The sequence below is a fragment of the Pieris brassicae genome, chromosome 2 (genome assembly GCF_905147105.1).
Source record: "Pieris brassicae chromosome 2, ilPieBrab1.1, whole genome shotgun sequence".
Lineage (NCBI taxonomy): Eukaryota > Metazoa > Arthropoda > Insecta > Lepidoptera > Pieridae > Pieris > Pieris brassicae.
In genome coordinates this window covers 863544-882415 of record NC_059666.1, presented here as the reverse complement: position 1 = coordinate 882415, position 18872 = coordinate 863544, and the positions used below count along the sequence as shown (strand labels likewise).

Here is an 18872-nt window from a genome sequence, read left to right as displayed (position 1 = left end):
AAGTCAAGTTGAGGTCAAAGAGAATTTTCGTCTGATTAGGCATTTCCCATTGCTTTGTGGTCTTTCGACTTTGAAGATGACGGACCTTTGGGCGTATCCTTTGTCGTTGTGTCAAAAATTACGAGAAAATTAAATTGTTAAATTTGTTATTTGTTTGTGTGCAAAGTTGAGTCCAACTTAGTGAATAGAATTCATCTAGAATCTATGAAACTTGGTTCTTCTGGGCTTTTTTTACATATTAAATATATATATTGATAACATATCGTAGGAAAAATATATTAGTGATATAGTATGAATAAATGTCTTCCTTCTTGGCTAATAATTGCTATTGATTCAATAGTATTGAAATTACAATTAAGGCAGTTTTTGCCGCGCATCACCACTATGTGGAACCAGCTGCCCACTGAAGTATTTCAGAACCAATTCGACTTAGACAAGAAAATAACCAATTCTTACGAGCCTCTGAGGGCTCGCGAGTGCGTTGCCGGCCTTTTAAGAATTTGTACGCTCTTTTCTTGAAGGACCCTAAGTCGAATTGGTTCGGAAATACTTCAGTGGGCAGCTGGTTCCACATAGCGGTGGTGCGCTGCAAAAATTGCCTTGAAAAACGCTCAGTCGTGGAACGGCGGACGTCGAGGTGATACGGTTGGAATTTTGTATTCCACCCGTATTGTGTTAGTTCCATATCACTTAACATCAAGTTAGCCTCCTGCCCGTTTGCATCTTGATCTATAAAAAGAAAATTACCTGAGATATAATATATATTCTACTCATTGCAAAGATTTCGCTGAGTGTTTGCAGAACGTATTTAATTTCTAATATTTGCTGTTACTGGAATTTTAACGGAATGAAATAACACACTACTCATTTCATCAAGGCCCGTGTGACTAGTAGTTATTGTCAAAAGTGTCACAGTAGAAAAACATATTAAAGTATAAAATCGCTGCCGCGTATAACTTGTTATACCACCAGATAACCCTGTCAGGCGTGTGACGGAGTGCGCTAGTTATCACGACGAGCCATTGTGCATTGTACATCCACATCTTCATAGGGATATCGCGTTACCCTCTAATTATACCTTTTGTAACATATATTTATGTAAAAACCAGTGTAATCTACGTCTTAGACATTCAATAGATTTTATTTATTCATATAGATTACAAGTACAGCCTTTGTCTTGTTAATGAGAGCAGCTTTTATGTTTTCTAGTTATTAAGCTAATAATTAAAAGAAACTGGCAAACCTATATGTAACTTACTTTATTAAGAACGGCTTCAAAAAGCCAACAATTTCAATCCTCTATATCTCATTGTAGTATTTCCGAAAAATCGACTTAGGGATCAGAAAAGAGCGTAAAAAAGGCTTGCGCGCCTTCTGTATCTATGAACAGCGTCAACACTTAACATCAGATGTACCTCCTGTCCTGTTCTATAGTAAAAGCAAATTTAAGATACTGGTACATTTAATGGACTGTAAAGGCAGTGAAACAGGATTGTTACTAGCGATAAGTTTATAAGCCACAATCGCCTATACCTTGCACCACAAAGCTTCGCGCATTGTTAGCTGAACTGTGGAGCTCTTAGCCATTGTCTCGTGATTGGATACATCATTGTTGCGTATCGAACTCCCTACAGCCTGTTACAAATTAGACTGTATTCACTACACCATTGCTTCTATACGTAGGTTATGATCGGTAATAGCAACTTCAGCCTGAATATATAGATATATAGATATTTTGTTTATCTCTGTTTCATGATAATTTGTCAATCTAATAAGCAAGTAGGTGGTGCCTGCTGTGCCCGACACACACCGACTGTTTGGGTCTAAGACAAGCTGAGTTCCTCACGATGCTTCGAATCGAGCAAAAGTTAAATTGTCGATTTTTTTTAAATCAGTGCCGCTACATTTTTTTTAGGTGTGGTCCTCAGATGTCTGTATCTGCTCCTGTTTCCGACACACCTACTTTTTTACATTACATTTCCTCGTAATGTTTTGAATCGAGCTAATGTTAAATTGTTTTTTGTTTATTTAAAACAGATAATTATTATATGTATTACTGTTTACACTTCATCGACAACATTGTAATTCCGAAGCTTTAACAAGAGCTTAAAGTTGTAAGCATATATCAGCAATTTCTCTGTACACTTACAAACCATATTCACAATTACATACAATAAAGTAAAATCCATCAAAGCCTCGCCGGCGGTCCGTGACGTCTCAATCCCGATACAATCTCTTGAGCTACGACCTACGCAACCTTATACTCTTATCGAACAATCTACCATTTTTACGTACGATTCGTCTTGTAACAATATCATTTTTACAATAAATAACTCTGTATTATGTTTCAAAGCATGTCTTTTACTGCATTATTATTAGTATAAGAATTAAAATGAACAGTGGCTTTGTAATTATGTTCTTCTCTTCATCGAGAGGACTCTGGGATTCCTTAGACTGCCATAGCCAAAAAGTTGAAAGCGTCAGGCACAGGTGAAAGATAGCCTCATTGCTTGTTAGAAAATTCACGAAATAAATACATAAATCTAAGGCAAAGACTCTTAGAAGAGGGAGAGAGGTTGTAGCTGCAGTGGGTTAAAAAAATTGTTGATAAAATGTGTTTTCCTTGACGTTGTTTTGGCAATAAGGTGTTTGACAAGTGTAAGATTTTGTGTCTTTCACGTATGATTCTTTAAAATCGGAACACGTACATACCTTTTAATACAGAAATCATTATCATCATCAATCATTATGTATAATAGCATCTTTTTGGGCACCACAAATAATTTGTAACATGACAACTATACGTAATACGCCCTAAAAGCAGCCATTAAGTTAAAATGGCCAAAATTATAATATCAATTACCGATGCATTAACAATTCATAAGTCAGACGTGAATCGTAGGGTGGGGGTGGAGGTGGTAGACAAGGCAGCCGCCGTCGGAGAGCTGTCAAAATGTCAAATTTCTCGGCGCAACTTCAAACGTGCCCCTACTGGCATGCACCGGCATCTCTAATATAGTTATGGAAGCCTGGTACTATGTTAATATTCATGCATATCCTAGGCAGCCATTTTCGTGAAAGCCTCTCCTCTATGAATATGAATTATCCATTTCTTGGATTTAACTTTTGTCAGTTTATGAAGAGTTTTGTTTGTTTATTTTAAGAAGGTGTTGTAGATTTACATAAACAATTGACAGTTAGCGGAGCTTTTTATTTATTATTTATGGTTGAGAAAAAGACTTAAAACAATCTAATAAAATGTGTTTTTAATTCGTCGAATTATTAATATATATATCTCCTGTCCTGATCTTGACCACATTTCAGAATAAAAAGGATTGTTTCGAGGGTGATCACCATTTAATAGCATATCATAAATAAAATTCGGAAACCAATGACAGACAAGAGCTAATAACACTCAAAACCAAGTAAGGCAAAAAAGAAAACACACAATAATTGGAACATTCAATTTCGCTACTTCCTGGAAAATAGGCAGTTTCATCTCCCTAAAAACTACACTACCTACCGACGCTGTCTGTCCCAAAGCTGACGTGAAGGATATTGGACCGAACCGAAAATGAGAAGCAAAAGAAACACAGATTTTTGACATTTCAATATGCACTCATCTGCCCCACGACTCACGAGCCAGTAATTAATATTACGGATGGAAATTCAATAGGAAAATACACCTTAACGCAGCGCCGTCGATGCCAAATTGCCAGTGACAAATAATCAAAACATTTCTTACGCTGGAACACTTGTACTTGAGCGTTTACGAGCGTCAATCACAACTGTCAAACTTGACAGAAGTCAAAATCCGCCCAATATTAGCGGGAAAGGACGTTCCCAATTTGAAAAACACACGTACGCGCGTGCTCGATTTGGCGATTAGTGTTTTTTCGAAAATGGAACGGAATCGCCGCCGGGCGAGTCCGCCTACAAAATGGCGGCTCTAATCAGCGTTCGCGGGGAAGAAACTGAATGATATACAATTTTATTGAAACGATGTGTTATTACCGAGTTGAACGTATAATTACGTGAACAAAACGCGTGGGAAGATTAGAAAAAGCATCTTTTGGGCTCGTGCTCTGTAATTGGTGGCTCGGGGTTACAATGGGGCCCGGCGCAGGCGCACATCTGATTATAGCAATTTGTTTGCAAATAATCAAAACTAACTCGCCCTTATTGTGTTCCGGATTAATGTTTTAAACTATTTAATTATATTATATCTAGACCATTGTTGGCGAAAATTTAACGAACTACAAAGTTTATTGTCTATGATAATTAGATCATAGACACACACATGCACAGGCACAATGTCGACGTACCTTTTTGCTATACTCACACTCATTAAAGCACCCAACGATGTATGATGATACGGCATTGTTCTGTATAATACAAACAATAAAACACGAAAATCAATCCGCCTAGGGATAACTAAATTCTTCTATCGTAATAAGGCTGATCACTAACAAGTTGACCCTGCAAAGGTCGCGTGACAGTCCCGGTGGCCACGTGTATAGGCGGGCGCCACGCCCACGGTAGGGCTCCTTTGACACAAGTTGGGGCTCAAATAACATGATCTCACGCCACACAAACTATTACCATTACAGCTGGTACGATCAAAATACTTTAAACAGAAATACTATGTTTTATATATGTAAGTACGGTTGCTATCATAAGAACATACTCGTTTATCATATTAAGACAGCCCTAAATTAATCTTAGATTTCAGTACCAGCTCCTTCCACTTTGACCGTATTCAACAAAGAGCGGTTCGAATCGTCGACGACCAATCTCTGCCAGTTTGCCCCTGTTCTTTTGGTTTATAAAAATTGTTATTAAGATTACCTGTTACAAGTATAATGACGTAACAAAATTGTCAATATAAAAAAAACTAATTTAACATTGTAGCGACCTCAAATCCGATACAGATATGACTACTATCTTGACACGACTATGAATATAAGGGTCACTCAGTAGTAACAGTGTCAAGCGCTCAGAACATAAGTTTTGCTCTGGAACATCTAAAAGGTGTTATAATTTGTGTTTTCTTGTATATTGTATTGCTTGGGAGTTTCGTTACATTGTGAGGCTATTACTATTTTTGTATTGCGACAAATATAGCCTATGTTATGATAGATAACGTAAAATGGTAATCCTAAAACCAATTATTTGTTAAATACTATAAAAAGCTATACATATACGTAAAATTATAACCGTAAAATCAATATTTCGTTAGCAACGTAAATGAACAAATATTTTCTGTTTATAAGTTATCACCATCAAAAGAATTTAAGGTGTGTAGTATTTGATTAAAAACGTTATTATGTACTCTGATATAATTATCAAAACATGTATGTCCAAAATGACAGAGAAAAGTGTAATTAATATTTATACATATAGGTTGAATAATATAAGTGCCGCTAGCGTATATAAAATGCATTTTGATTTTAACTACTTTATGGTAACAATGGTATCTTTGAATTTTGGTTATAAAATCATCGTGTTGTGACTTAAATAAAGTAAAAAACTATAAAACTCGTTCTTCTATAGATTTGCACTTTTCACACAACCTGATTCCGTCATCCCCTTTCAAGTAACGTTCATCTAGAAGCACCTTTTCATTGTTGACTTCCCCAGGTGCCGTTGTACGATTTGGATCATCGTTTCTTGTTCACAGCACAAGTAGGCCTTTTTTCCCTTCTACCATCTTCCCTAAACAGTTATATTAGTGCATTTAAGCGGCGGTTAAATAGGCACCTCCTGGACAACGAACTGCAAAAGGCTGCATCTAACTTAACATCAGATGGGAATGTCGCCTAATCTGTCCAGTTCTGTATAAAAAACTGAAACTGTTATGAAAATTGCTACAAAACAGAGTTTTCTTTTCATGTTTTAAAAGGGTATTAAAAATACCACGTAATTCCAAATGATTTTTTGCATTTAGATATGTACATTACATGCAATTAGTGAATCGATTGACCATAAATCATCGTATGTGTAGCCGCCATTGCCGAGAGCGCGTAAAATAATCTACCATGATTGGATGTGATATGAAAATTTTTGCAATTATTTTACTGTGTTTTATTTAAGCAATAAATACGCACCCCAGAACCAAGGGAGTCTGTATGTTGGAAATTTACCTATAAAACGTTACGAACTATTTAAATTCAAAACAACTCTGAAAAGTTGTCGATTTTTTGCACTGTCAACCCTATTCGGAACTGTCATTTAGCGTCGATCTCATGAATATTTTTTCATGTGTTTACTTTGCGCGGGCGCAGGTGCCTTCGCGGTATTCTTTGATCTCAATCGATATGCAAAGTATCATACTTACATATTCATCAAGCTCTGTTCACAATGTAAAGAAATTCTTATTTACTGTCCATTCAAGTTAAATGTCGGCAGTTTCGCGGAAGATTTACGTTCTATTTACAATTTAGTCAAGTTATACTCGTGGTAATATTATATATTGTTGGTAATATTACAAATTGTAGATTAGCAGTCTGAGATTCGTTATAGCTTATATCTACGTGTAAGAGTTACCGTGGTGTAATGATATGCAGAGCTAAAACTTAATTTTCCAACCAGTTCTTACCGAATAGTTCATCACAATGTCATTCTGAGGGTATCCGCGAAACAAAGGGTATAGTGTATAGTGACGTCACCCAATTCGATCAAAGCGCCACGTCACGGCGCAGTTGTGAACATCTATCTCATTTCCTAACCCAGTTGCGTGTTCCGAACGCTGTCAACACGTCCGGCTCGTGCAGATTCCTATCGCCATTTGACGCCCTTTGTTCTTATTGGTCGAGACGGATTCTATTTTCAAAAATCCAGTGGGTAGTTTAAAATCATCTGGTTTCAAATGACAATAAAAACAATTTATTTGTCCAATTAATATCTGAAGGGATGACTAAAATGTATTGTATTGCGAATAATAAAGTGTTTTTTACTAAATTTAGCAGTTTCGAAAAAGGGCTCTATTTCAGCAAGTAAATTGCACGAACGCTGTCCATTACACTTGTGCATAATTTAGACGGTCCGTAGCGGTCGGAACACTGAATTCTTTATCTATAGGTATTCAGAGTAAAAATGTCGAAAAATAGCAAATGTCCGATTTAGGAAATAAAAAGTATCGGTTTGTCTCTGGCACGTTGACATTGGTATGCAATTAACGTGCAGTCCGCTTCGTGCTTATGTGCAATTTGATGTCAATTGTCAATTCATTCACTATCTTGTATCCGCCATTAGAACAATTTGGTGTTTTTTTTTAAACTGGCTCTACTGAATAAATGATGCCGTATTATATATATAATTTAGCAGTTTTCACAGTAGTAAAAATATGACTTATATTTTGAATAAAAAAACGAAAGGATTTCTTTTAAAAGAATGTTATAAATAAAGTGTTGAAAAATAATCTCCCTCGCATAGTAGGCGATCATAAATAAGCAAGAGTTGCAAGGCAAATGGCACCATCCATCTTGCCACATCTTCGATAGGGTTAGGTCCTCCGCACCTTTATGTGTCCCTGGTGAGCCGTAAAGCACGTACCCCTGGACCCCTGGTACTTTGACATCTATTTTGTGGTCACCAATGGCTTGAAAGTCTTGTGCACATATTTTAATTAAAAAGTAAGTTTAGAAAATATAAGATATGTCGAAATCTTCAGAAGAAATTCTGTCGTTAGAAAAAATAAATTGCGTGTCTATGAATCAAAAACTAAAGAGTTGCAAAAAATAGTTTTGTCGAGTCCCATAGCAATACCTGTAATATAAACGTGCATAATTTATAGAGGAGATATGAAAACGTCACGTCGAGCGCGAGAAAAATTTAATACATCAACCTGTTCGGAGGTGTTGGCTATAAATATTAAACTTTCAAAGGTGGGATAGAACTTTATTGTGTAGTCCCGTGGTACATTCGTGTGTTTTGTAGTTTGTCAGGACTAGGATACCATAAGGTACATAGACGTAATTTAATTAATTACAATAAAGAGCGCGTAATTCAGTTATATTCTACATTTGGTACTGTGTTTTATGAAATCTTATCTAAGTATATTCTAATTTACATCATACCTAATATTTGTCGATAAATGTTAAGGGAATTCTAAAAAATAATTGAATAAAATCCTTTTTTCGTGAAGATTTTGTACCCTAAAATAGTCAGGACTCAAGCGAGAATCTCAATGCTCGCATCTCAAAATCAACCTCATCTATATATTATTGTTATGGCGGAATTGTGAAAAACTGCCGCCTCTTCTGGGAAATACGTGCCTTTTAGTGTGATTTTATTTGAATATACGATTTTGTTCTTCCAAGGACGAGGTTTTTAAATTATTTTCTTGTCCCCCACAAGAATAATAAGAATGGGAGATAATTAATTGTACATCTTTTTTTATAATTGCATTGACGAACTACCAGGGAGTTAGGATGTCCGATTTATAAACGATTAAATATAGTTGTTAATATACCAACTTTCTTTTACCCTCTCAATGACAACAGTAAGTACTTTTGGATGTATTAATCGCTAAAGTTCGTAGTTATTTTATTTACAAGAAACTTGTTAATGTTAGAAATTGGTTTGACAAGGATATCCCTTTCGATTCAGCCAAGTATTAACATATTCCATTCCGACACCCCATAAAACAAATGTATCTGAAATTTATTGTTTCGCAAGAGGCGAATTTTTTCAGGCCCTCCGTTCAATATATTTCTAACTTATGCCTCGTATAATCGTGATTTTAATGCGACACAAGATTTATGTGTACACCGGATTGCTACGAAATTTGATATCTCCATCGCTTTATGGGATCCTGGTACCTACAGCTCGTTAAACAGTAAATTTATTACGTATGTTAGTTATGTCTTAATTAAGTAAAATAGCTTATTGATCCGATAAAAACTAACCTGAACTTCGCCTCTGAAAGCTGGTTTAATTGTCGTCATTGAATCCTCCGTAAATCCTGTCCCTACAAACTTCATCAACCTCTTAACAGTTTGTCAGCCCTGGGGTTTTAAGTACTACGCAAAATCTGGTTCATTTTTCCTCATTTAAAATATCCCGTAATAAAGTATCCGAATCCTCAAAGCTAGCCGATTTAAAATTAAAATGATTTTAATAAGTCGGCTCCTTGCATCAATACCGTTAAGGGTGGTCACGATCTGTATTGCAAAATTAAAAATAATTGAGGCACATCAGCAAAAAGCCGAGTGCCGGCATAAATTTGACAAATCCCGTTAGCTGGCCGGCTCGGCTCGCCAACTTTATCATTTCACTGTTTTTGTGTACATCGTAATAGGGATCATAAATTTTTGATAATGTTTTTTCGATTTTCGACGCGGTCTCGCGTGCTGATGAAAAACCGACACAAAAACTTGTACCGTCAACGTTTCGTTCAATATTTAAACTCCGAAATAGGCAAGAGCAAGTTTTGTTTCAATTTGTTTCAAACGAATTGTGTGTTATTTATAAGCCGATAAATGGATAAGTTTGATAAACTCATGTCTACACTGGGTTTTAATAGTCTGTGGACCAACTTTACGGTATATGTTCTAAATTTAAAAAGCCTACCTGACAAGTATTTTTGGTAATCTGCAATAGAGTCAAGGAACCATAGATTAAAGCAAGATTGACGCGTTCTTATTATAGAGTATAGGCCAAAAGTTTTCCGCGTTCTGCATCTATATGCATACAGCTGATACACAGTCAAAATATTTTGAATTTCCGAAGAAACCGTGCAATCTTCATCGATTCAGCAAACATAAACATCCGATGCATTACTGAAATGATTACAATCGATCGAAACAATAAACATAGGACCTCCCGGAACAGAATACTGTTTACTTCATATTCAATAAACAGTTCGATTTAGAATATGGCTAAAATAGATTTAGATTCGCTTTCAATTATTTTTTCTCACGCTTGACATTCCTACACTGACAGAAAGTAAGCTAACGTTGTAAGCAAGGAAATATATTAAAGATAATAATAATATCTGTATTTTTACAAATATTTAACAAGTTACATCATCATCATCACCGTGATGTACAGGCCCTTGTTGGCGTTAGCCCATTCCACCAACGCAGCCTCGGTCTACCGGCTATTCTTTTGCAGCAGGTTGTCAGACTTGAACCTGTTGCATTTTATGAACCTCCTTGCTAACTAGAGTATCACTGACAATAGTACAAGAGTTTTTTTTAATATATTACAGTGTAGAAGTATATTCTAGGTAAATTAGATTTTTATTCAGAACATAAAATATTACGAGTGAAACGTAATACGGCATAACACCCTCCTTAAAATGGAGATGTTTGTACATGTTTACTATGAATACATTACAGAAACTCTTATTTTTATTAGTTGTTTTATGGAGCTCAGCTTCTCCAACCTCATAGGGAATAATTGATATTTTTTTATGTCTACGCTACTTAACGGTCTCTATAAATAACCGGTCTTTTCTGTGCATTTATGTCGTTTTAGTGATAATAATAGAAAAAGTCTAGAAACATAGTCTTCGTAGTCGAGATGCATAGTACGATAAATTTCATTCAGAAATATTTCATTTTTGTTAATAATCTTGCATTATGTTTTATCTGTATATGTATATATATAGTTTACTTGTCAACTCTAGCCTGACAATATAAGAAAATGTAGCGAGATAAAAAATTGTATTTTTAATATGAATAACAATTTTCCGGGCGCAGTAAATCATAATAAAGCTGTGTACACACTCGGACAATGGTGCGTTATGCGTCGTGTACACGACTGTAAGTGACGTATCAATTTCTCTCAGAAACCGATGTGTGCAGGGCCGAATTGCTGACAATTTGCTTTTTACCTTATCCCTTTATTTTCGTTGGTTTTATTTAAATCTCGTGAACTCACTCATTCATTTATATATTTGTGTTTATTAATAACATTATTTTGAATTAATTCATAATTATATTAACAATCACTTTATATATCATATTACTTATATTTTTCGAAATAATTTCAAAGACATGTCTCATTTCTCTCAATTGGTCGCTCATGTCACCAATGAAACCTCTGGAGTGGACAGTCTGTTTCCACCGGTTTCAGTCCAGCGCCCCTCTTCCAACAATCTATAGTTTTGAGGAGAACGAGTCCTTCACTTGATCGGTCCACCTGTGGCCTTCTGTGTTACAAACCACGATCACTATCTCCAAGTTCTCATCGCCTCTGCGATTTGTATGGCCAAAATAGAATACAAAATCAATATCAAAAGAAACAAAGAATGTCATGTATATTATTTCATTTATGAGTAAATATTGATCACAAGTCTCAGGGCCTCTTAAACTTCCAAGTCCGTCCCTGCCCATATCAGTGAAATCTGGCATTTTTATACTTTATTGTTACACGCGCGTTCCTGATTTTACGAAACTGATGTTAGTGTTAACTTGTATGAATAATGTTCACGAATATATTTTAAATAGTTATTCAGACTGTATCCCTGACTGTGTGACATTAATTTTTTTAGAATATATATGTTTGGATTGAGTGTTGGTCTAGTGGCTTCAGCTTTCGACTCTCATCCCTAAGGTTGTACATGTATCTACGCATTTGACATACGCTCGAACGATGGAGGAAAATATAGTGAGGAAATCGGCTTGCCTTAGACCCAAAAAGCTGACGGCGTGCGTCAGGCACAGAAGGCTGATCACCTACTTGCCTATTATATTAATAAATGATTATGAAACAGATAAAGGAAAATGAGGTTTTAACTCCACTGTTTTGTTTTATTATGTTTTTATAAATCTAGATAGGTGGGTCCAATCAATCATTTTTCTTTATCGCTAAAGAGATTTTTAAATTTGGAAAATTTCATACAAAATCTTGATTTATGAACGAATTATTTTCCATTATAAATTTTATTAATACTAATTATATGGATATAAAAATCTATTAGTACATAATGGTATTCTTACACACACCTAGCCACTAGGCTAACACATATGTAATGTATATACTAGCGGACCCGACAGACGTTTTCCTGTCTTAACTGTTACATGAAAAAGTTTGTATTGTAAAGGCGCTGTGCGAATAAAAAAAAATACTATCGTAACAAAAGTATTCTTAAATTTTATAATTTTTCGCACAATTTCGTTAATATTTTCTTCCTTCATCTGACAATAACAAACACAACAAAAGTCCAGCCGTTCACGCGTGTCCAAGGAAAATATGGATTCATTTTTGTATAATATAAAACTTTTGCAAACGAAAAACAACCGAAAAAGCTTCAAAAAGTCACGTCTTGAGTCGAGCTGGGAATCGAACCTGTTAATAATTTACACTACCTGTACGGGGATGACATGAAATAGAGGAGATCCCTCGGGACCGACCTCACGCCAGAAACCAATATCATTAGACTTATCTCTCTCTACTATTTATGTTTTGTTTTCGTTAATTCTCTTCCTAAACAGGAATTTTTCCTATATACTCTAGCGTTTAGTAAAATATATTTAATAATAATAACAGTGTTTATTAGTTATGACTGTTATAAACTTTGGCTTAAATGTTTTGTGTTAAACTGCCGTCAACACACAGATATTTTTATATATTTTGGAAATCGTTACAAACATAATAATTATATTTATTTCAGATATATTTACATATAAACACATTTATATTTATATCTCAGTCATTAGTAGATATATGGCCTTTATGGCAAAGGCTTCCTACAAATCCCGCCATTCCTGCACCATATCTGCACTGTCGCACTGTCAGCCTTCTGTGCCTGACGCACGCCGTCGACTTTTTGGGTCAAGGCAAGACGGTTTCCTCATGATGTATTCCTTCACCGTTCGAGCGAATGTTAAATGCGCACAAGAAAGTCCATTGATGCACAGTGATCGAACCTACGACCTCAGGGATGAGAATCGCACGCTGAAGCCACTAGGCTAACATTGCTCTTACAATATAAGTTTAGATAAATATATATTAAACAATTGCAATACTCATAATGGCAAATGAGAATAGGAAAGTTAATTAGCAATTATATTAATTAGATTTTCCGTTTTCAGCATCCGTACCCTTCGGAGGACCAGAAAAAACAGTTAGCGCAGGATACAGGGTTAACTATACTTCAAGTCAATAATTGGTAAGTACATAAAAGTCTCGCTTTTCCATTTACTAAGTACTTTAATAGAAATTAAATCGCATTTGTTTATTTAATATATTATGTAGTTTCGTAGTATTGAAGAATATGGATTAGAAGAAAAAAAGACAAACAAATAACATACATTAATAGGGATGCAACAGGCGGCCTTAGTAAACGAAATACTAATATATAGTAATATACATACCAATTGCTAAACTTAATCTAAAATAATACAAAAAAATATAAAAAGCTCAAATTCACAGTGTTTATATTACAATGCAATACCCAAGACCGTACAAATTATTCCTGGGCTCTTATTAGAATTAAAACAGTGTCTCTGTTGAGCCGGATACGGGGCAGTCGGAACAGCATCTTGAAGACTGTGCCAGATGACCTGTCCATGAGGCATTTTGTTCACTTCTCGGTACAGATCGACTGGTGTATGCAAAGACTTCCTCATGAGTGTTATGTTTACACTAGTCTCCAAGTTTATACTAACATAATGATGGATTATTTATACAATACACAAAAAATACGAAATAAACTAATTACACAGTCAGTAATTGTGTATTTAAACCAGGCTACGAAGCCAGGACCTGATTGTTAAAAAGTGCAAATCAATCCTTAACCAAACGGACATTTATTGGAGATTATTTAAGAATCTGTGTACGGCTGTTAATATATGTTTAAGGCACTCGCATAAAACATAAATATATAATAAAAATACGATTACCAATTTCTACGTAAAATAATTTATTGTATAAATTCTTATTATATCCGATTAATGTCGTGTATGTTATTTTGCACCTACAGGGTGACATTTTTAGTATTATTAAAAGCCAGTCCTTTCTGCATTTCTGAACATCTCTGTAATGCGACACCATTATCTTTATTTTGCATCTGTGGCGTCTACACACGAGCTGCGTTTAAAGCGCTTTCAAGTTATTTATGCCTTCGCTTCAGCCCTGTTTTACCATTAGGTATAATTTAAGGCTTCTAATTGATTTGTAAACGTTTAAGTCTTGTTTATTTAAACTATTACAATACTTATACCGAAATCTCAGAAATTATCGACTTTTGCTTAATTTTTCACGTTTTAATATAATGTACTTGAAAAACCTTTTTCAAGCCAAAATTAAGTTTAGTACGGGATAGAAAAACACAAAAATTTACCCCCTTTCTGTAAACAAAACCGCTGATTATTGGTTAAAAACCATGTCTTAAATATATCGCTTGGAGCAAACAAAAATAATATTTACGTATTCAAACACGCAAACGAAACGCGACTGATATGAAAACGACCTTACGAGAGGCGACTCGATGCAAAACATAAAATACTAATTTTACGACGTCAGCCTCCCACTTCCCCGCATTTAAAATTACCTGCCTTCTACTTAATATCGTAAGTGTTTATTTTTGAATTAAATTGATTTCACAATAGTTTTCTTTAGTACATCGTACTTACCTACCGTCAGAATTGTTAATGATTTTAAAGTTACAATACAGTCTTACATTATTTACATTTGTCTCCACTAGATTGCTTCGATCCTAGTAGATTTGTATTATCAAAAACAATAATTGAAGTTAAGTTTTTAAACATATTAAAAAAATCTGTGGCGCTATAACATTTTTAGGTCTGGGCCTCAGATTTCTATATCAATTATCGATCAAATAGGCGAGTAGGTAACACACAAACGCCGTCGACTTGGCTTGCAAGTCTGTTTCATCGTTTACCGTTTGAGCGAGTGTTAAAAGTGCACTTAGAAATGTCTGGACTTTCCATTGGTGCATAACCGGGGATAGAACTTACGATTTCAGGGATGAAAGTTGCACGATCAAGCCACTGCTCTGAAATTATACATTTCAATCTACGGGTGAATCAATGAACAATTGTAACTCGCCTTGAACATATTAAAAACGGCATAAATATTAATCAATATGTTATGTACAATTGTCCACGTGTTTCACGGTTAATCCAGACCACCCATATTTATTTATTAAGTGGATTTTAAATAAATCGTGTTGTGGAATCCTCGACAGCAGCGGACAATTTGTTTAACACTTTACGGGACTACACCCACTGCGAATCGTTTTCTTCATGACTCATAGTATCAAAAGGTTTTGACTATCAGAACTGTTTATTTTATTGCAATGACGCCAGATAAGATAAAAGGCATTTAGTGAAACCTGACGCCATTTTTATCTTTCCTATGTTAGGAATTTTGTGTTCATCTCATCACTTCAGGAGTGACTAAGAGTGTTCAGAAGAGTTGTTTAGATTAATATCAAAATACTTTCTGTATCACTTCGACGTTCCACAACTGAGTATTTCCGAACTAAATCGACTAAGGGTCTATCAAAAAAGAGCGTATAATTATTAAATGGCAAGGTAACACCTGGAAGCATTCTGGCAATGTGAATGTACATAGACGGTATCACTTAACATCAGGTGAGGCTGGAGCCCGTTTGCGTGCCCGTCCTATAAAAAAAACATAACCTGCGCCGGCGCGTTCCTAAATTATTCTGGAATAGAGAGTTAACTTGTATATATGTCAAAAACAACATAATATAGCTGTTTTTAAATTGTTATTTATTCATTAATATACTAGTGACAGCTTAGTATTTATCGTGTATTAATAATAACCTGGAGGTTCGATTGTTTATGGGAAGGCAAAGAGAACATATGAAAATTGCATAATAACTTATATATCGTGGGAATCGCTATTTTGACAGAATTATTATAAATACATATATCAACAATATTATCAAACACTCAAGATAAAATAATTAAAAAAAAAACACATACAATTGAGAGCAGCGATTGCATGCTTTATTAATAATAAAAAGTATCGAATGATTATTTTAATTGGAGATCTTTTTATTAAAACGTGATCGTTGGCCCGTGACACGTGTGACCCGTGGAATGAGTTTCTAAGGTCACAGGTCAGCTATTGTTTAACTCTTTTTCACCTATGATCCCCTGGTTGCTGCAATATATATTTAAAAGCTTTTAAGTTTCAACAATAAAATCGATTTAATAATAAAATAAAAGCGTCAAAATGGCTGTATTCGTTTCCATTTCTACTAAAACTAACCGAGTTTTAATACCGACCTCTCCTTTTAATGTATCAAAGTGTCTATTATACTCTAGAAAACAAAATACTGTATTTTCGTAAACACAAACACCTCGGAAGCGACTCCCTCGAGGTATGAATGAAAAAATTTGAAATTCAAATCCGTACGCCTTATCAATTACATGTACCGAGCAACAATACGGAAGAGCATTCTTCTAATTTACATCTTCATACAATACCAATTAGGGACTCGCTTAATGCGACAAGGTCCCAATGGCGGTTTCAATTCGAATGCGATGTAGTAATGTGATTATGGGACATTTGCATCTATTTTATTCCGTCCTGGTATCACTAGTTGATGTTATTTGAATAATTCGCTTGTTTTATTCGCATTCAATTTGTTTCGGAACACGAACAGGAGTATAAAAAAATACTGTCAAATTCAAAGCTCTCGTTAAATGTAAATTAACCATTAAAGCTCTTTCTAAATTTGACGATTATTTCAATGATCCGTATGCTTGGGATTGATTGGCTCCAGTTGAAACAATTTGACTCAAAACTTGGCGATTATAAAGAGTTACGGAGAGTTTCTAGCCAGTTCTTCTTGACCGCTGTACGCCCTTGACTTGCGAACTGGTAATAAATTTAATTCGTGTATTTGGTTACCTATAAGAATAAAGTTATTTTGAGTGTGAGTTTAAAAACATGCAATTAAACTTACTTGCCCAGGAAATCACATCTCATCTGAAAGTCTTCAAATCTAAAGATATATTATATCTTAATAGGATATTTCTAATCATCGAAAGGCAGACAGTGCATGTAGACGTAAGCCTATATAGGAGGTTTAGGCCAGCCTAGGCTGCGTCCGAGGGATTACAGGCTTAGGGGATCATAAAGGATTAGCTGCTCAATAGATTGGGATGGGTATTATAACTCGACTAGTGTTAATTTGTTGCTTGTAATTATGAATTCTGCCATGTGGATGGTACAGGGAAGTCTTCAATTGCCAACAGTGGTTCTATACTGGCTGATTGAATTCCTCAGAAGATTTTTGAAGTGATACTTCATTAGGCACATGAGGGTAACATTTTTACTGATGAAACGTCACGCTGCAGCGTTTTTGTCGAGGAAAAGGGAGAGAGCTATCGAGAGAGTAAGAAAAGGAGATCGAGAAAAAATACACAGTATTAATATCTGTTGTACCGGTGTGGACCTACCACATAAAACAATTAGCAAAACATGTCACATCATTTAAACGAAATAAAACGCGTTAACAAATTCATCGGACAATCAAAGAAAATATTGCAAATAAAACGGCAATAGACAACGCAGTAATGCGCCATAAACTGTCACTTTTCCCTCCAAAAACCCAAATTGTCCATCAAGAATCACTGTCGCAGTTTACGAGGCCGCCGTAAAACAAGTTAAGATGGCGCGTGAAGCACTCCGCCATTTTTGTTTACTCCCGATAAAATCGCATATCTTTTTCCCTTATTTTTACAAGCTCCTAAAGAGCCTTGTAAATGAGATGGAGGTTATCTTTTGAGTACGCGGTCTTTTAATTAAGATCGTTTATGTTTACTTCGACAGAGTTCCAAGTCGGGACGTTTAGACGACATAAAAGTTCTTTACCAAGCTATTTAAATATGTGGGCAGAGATTTTCTAGTGTTCTGGTATCTAAGGGTGTAGATTTGTGCACGTTGCCGATACTGACGGAAAATATTGACAAGAAACCGTCATATCTGACACAAGAAGTCAAGCACTAGACTGATCACTTGACTATTGAACATTTAAGTCTTTTATAATCAGATCAGAAATACCACTAACCGCTCGCTTCCTCTTCTATAAATCATTATGCAAATGCACAGATTACATCGAGAATATCGAAGGTAGCATCGAGCATCTACAGGGATCGGGTAAAAATTCCGGCTCCGATTACAGCGGGGAAATGGGTGTTTTATCACAGGCAATGCCATAGAACCCACTGGCGAACATACGGCTTTATACTTGGGGCGAACACGTGCAAAAATGTTGAAAATGTTTGTGACATCATAGTGACACAACGCGACATAGATACACAAAATAGGATATAATGAAAACACGTTAGCCCCGTCTCGCCTCCCTTGGACAAGCACAAAAGCTGGCGGAACCGCAAATAAAAATGCCTCATTATAAGTCTTTCCTCCAACTTGGAGTAGACACTCTTGCGTAGGGTACTTTAACACTAGTGCTAATTAAAGAATTAAGTTGGCACCTTGTAGATAGTAGGTACTGGGTCACCAGCCACCTGGATTACCCACAGCTGGTGCTCGTCGCTCGACGAATAAATATCGCAATACAGCTGCGGGGCCAAACAATACACTCGACGTTTGATTCCGAATCTATGCCCGTATCTTTCACAGAATGGGGAAACGCGATTCCAAAGGTGTTGTAAAACGTAAGTAAAACGCAATAGTGCTTTACACGGCGTGATTTGATCGCGGTTACCGCGGGAATGGAATCCGATGGCTCACCAATGGGCCGTTTGATAATTCTATTTGTTTTTTGTTTGAATACTGTAGGTTCTGTAATGTGATTTTGTGTGTGTATATAAAACTTTCACTGCGTTTTAAATTATTTCATTATATCATATGGTATATATGGTATATAAATAAATACTGAAAGAAAACAATCGTTT

At 35.5% G+C, this 18872-nt stretch overlaps 1 protein-coding gene across 6 annotated transcripts in view; it reads left to right on the top strand.

The window, feature by feature from the left end:
- Positions 1-18872, top strand: part of LOC123718865 (homeobox protein homothorax) — a 222941-nt gene that overhangs the window by 157884 nt on the left and 46185 nt on the right. For all 6 annotated transcript variants that reach the window (XM_045675850.1, XM_045675842.1, XM_045675832.1 and 3 more), the window contains exon 11: positions 13044-13120. In XM_045675850.1, the coding sequence (XP_045531806.1) occupies positions 13044-13120 (77 nt within the window). The remainder of the gene's footprint in view (positions 1-13043; positions 13121-18872) is intronic.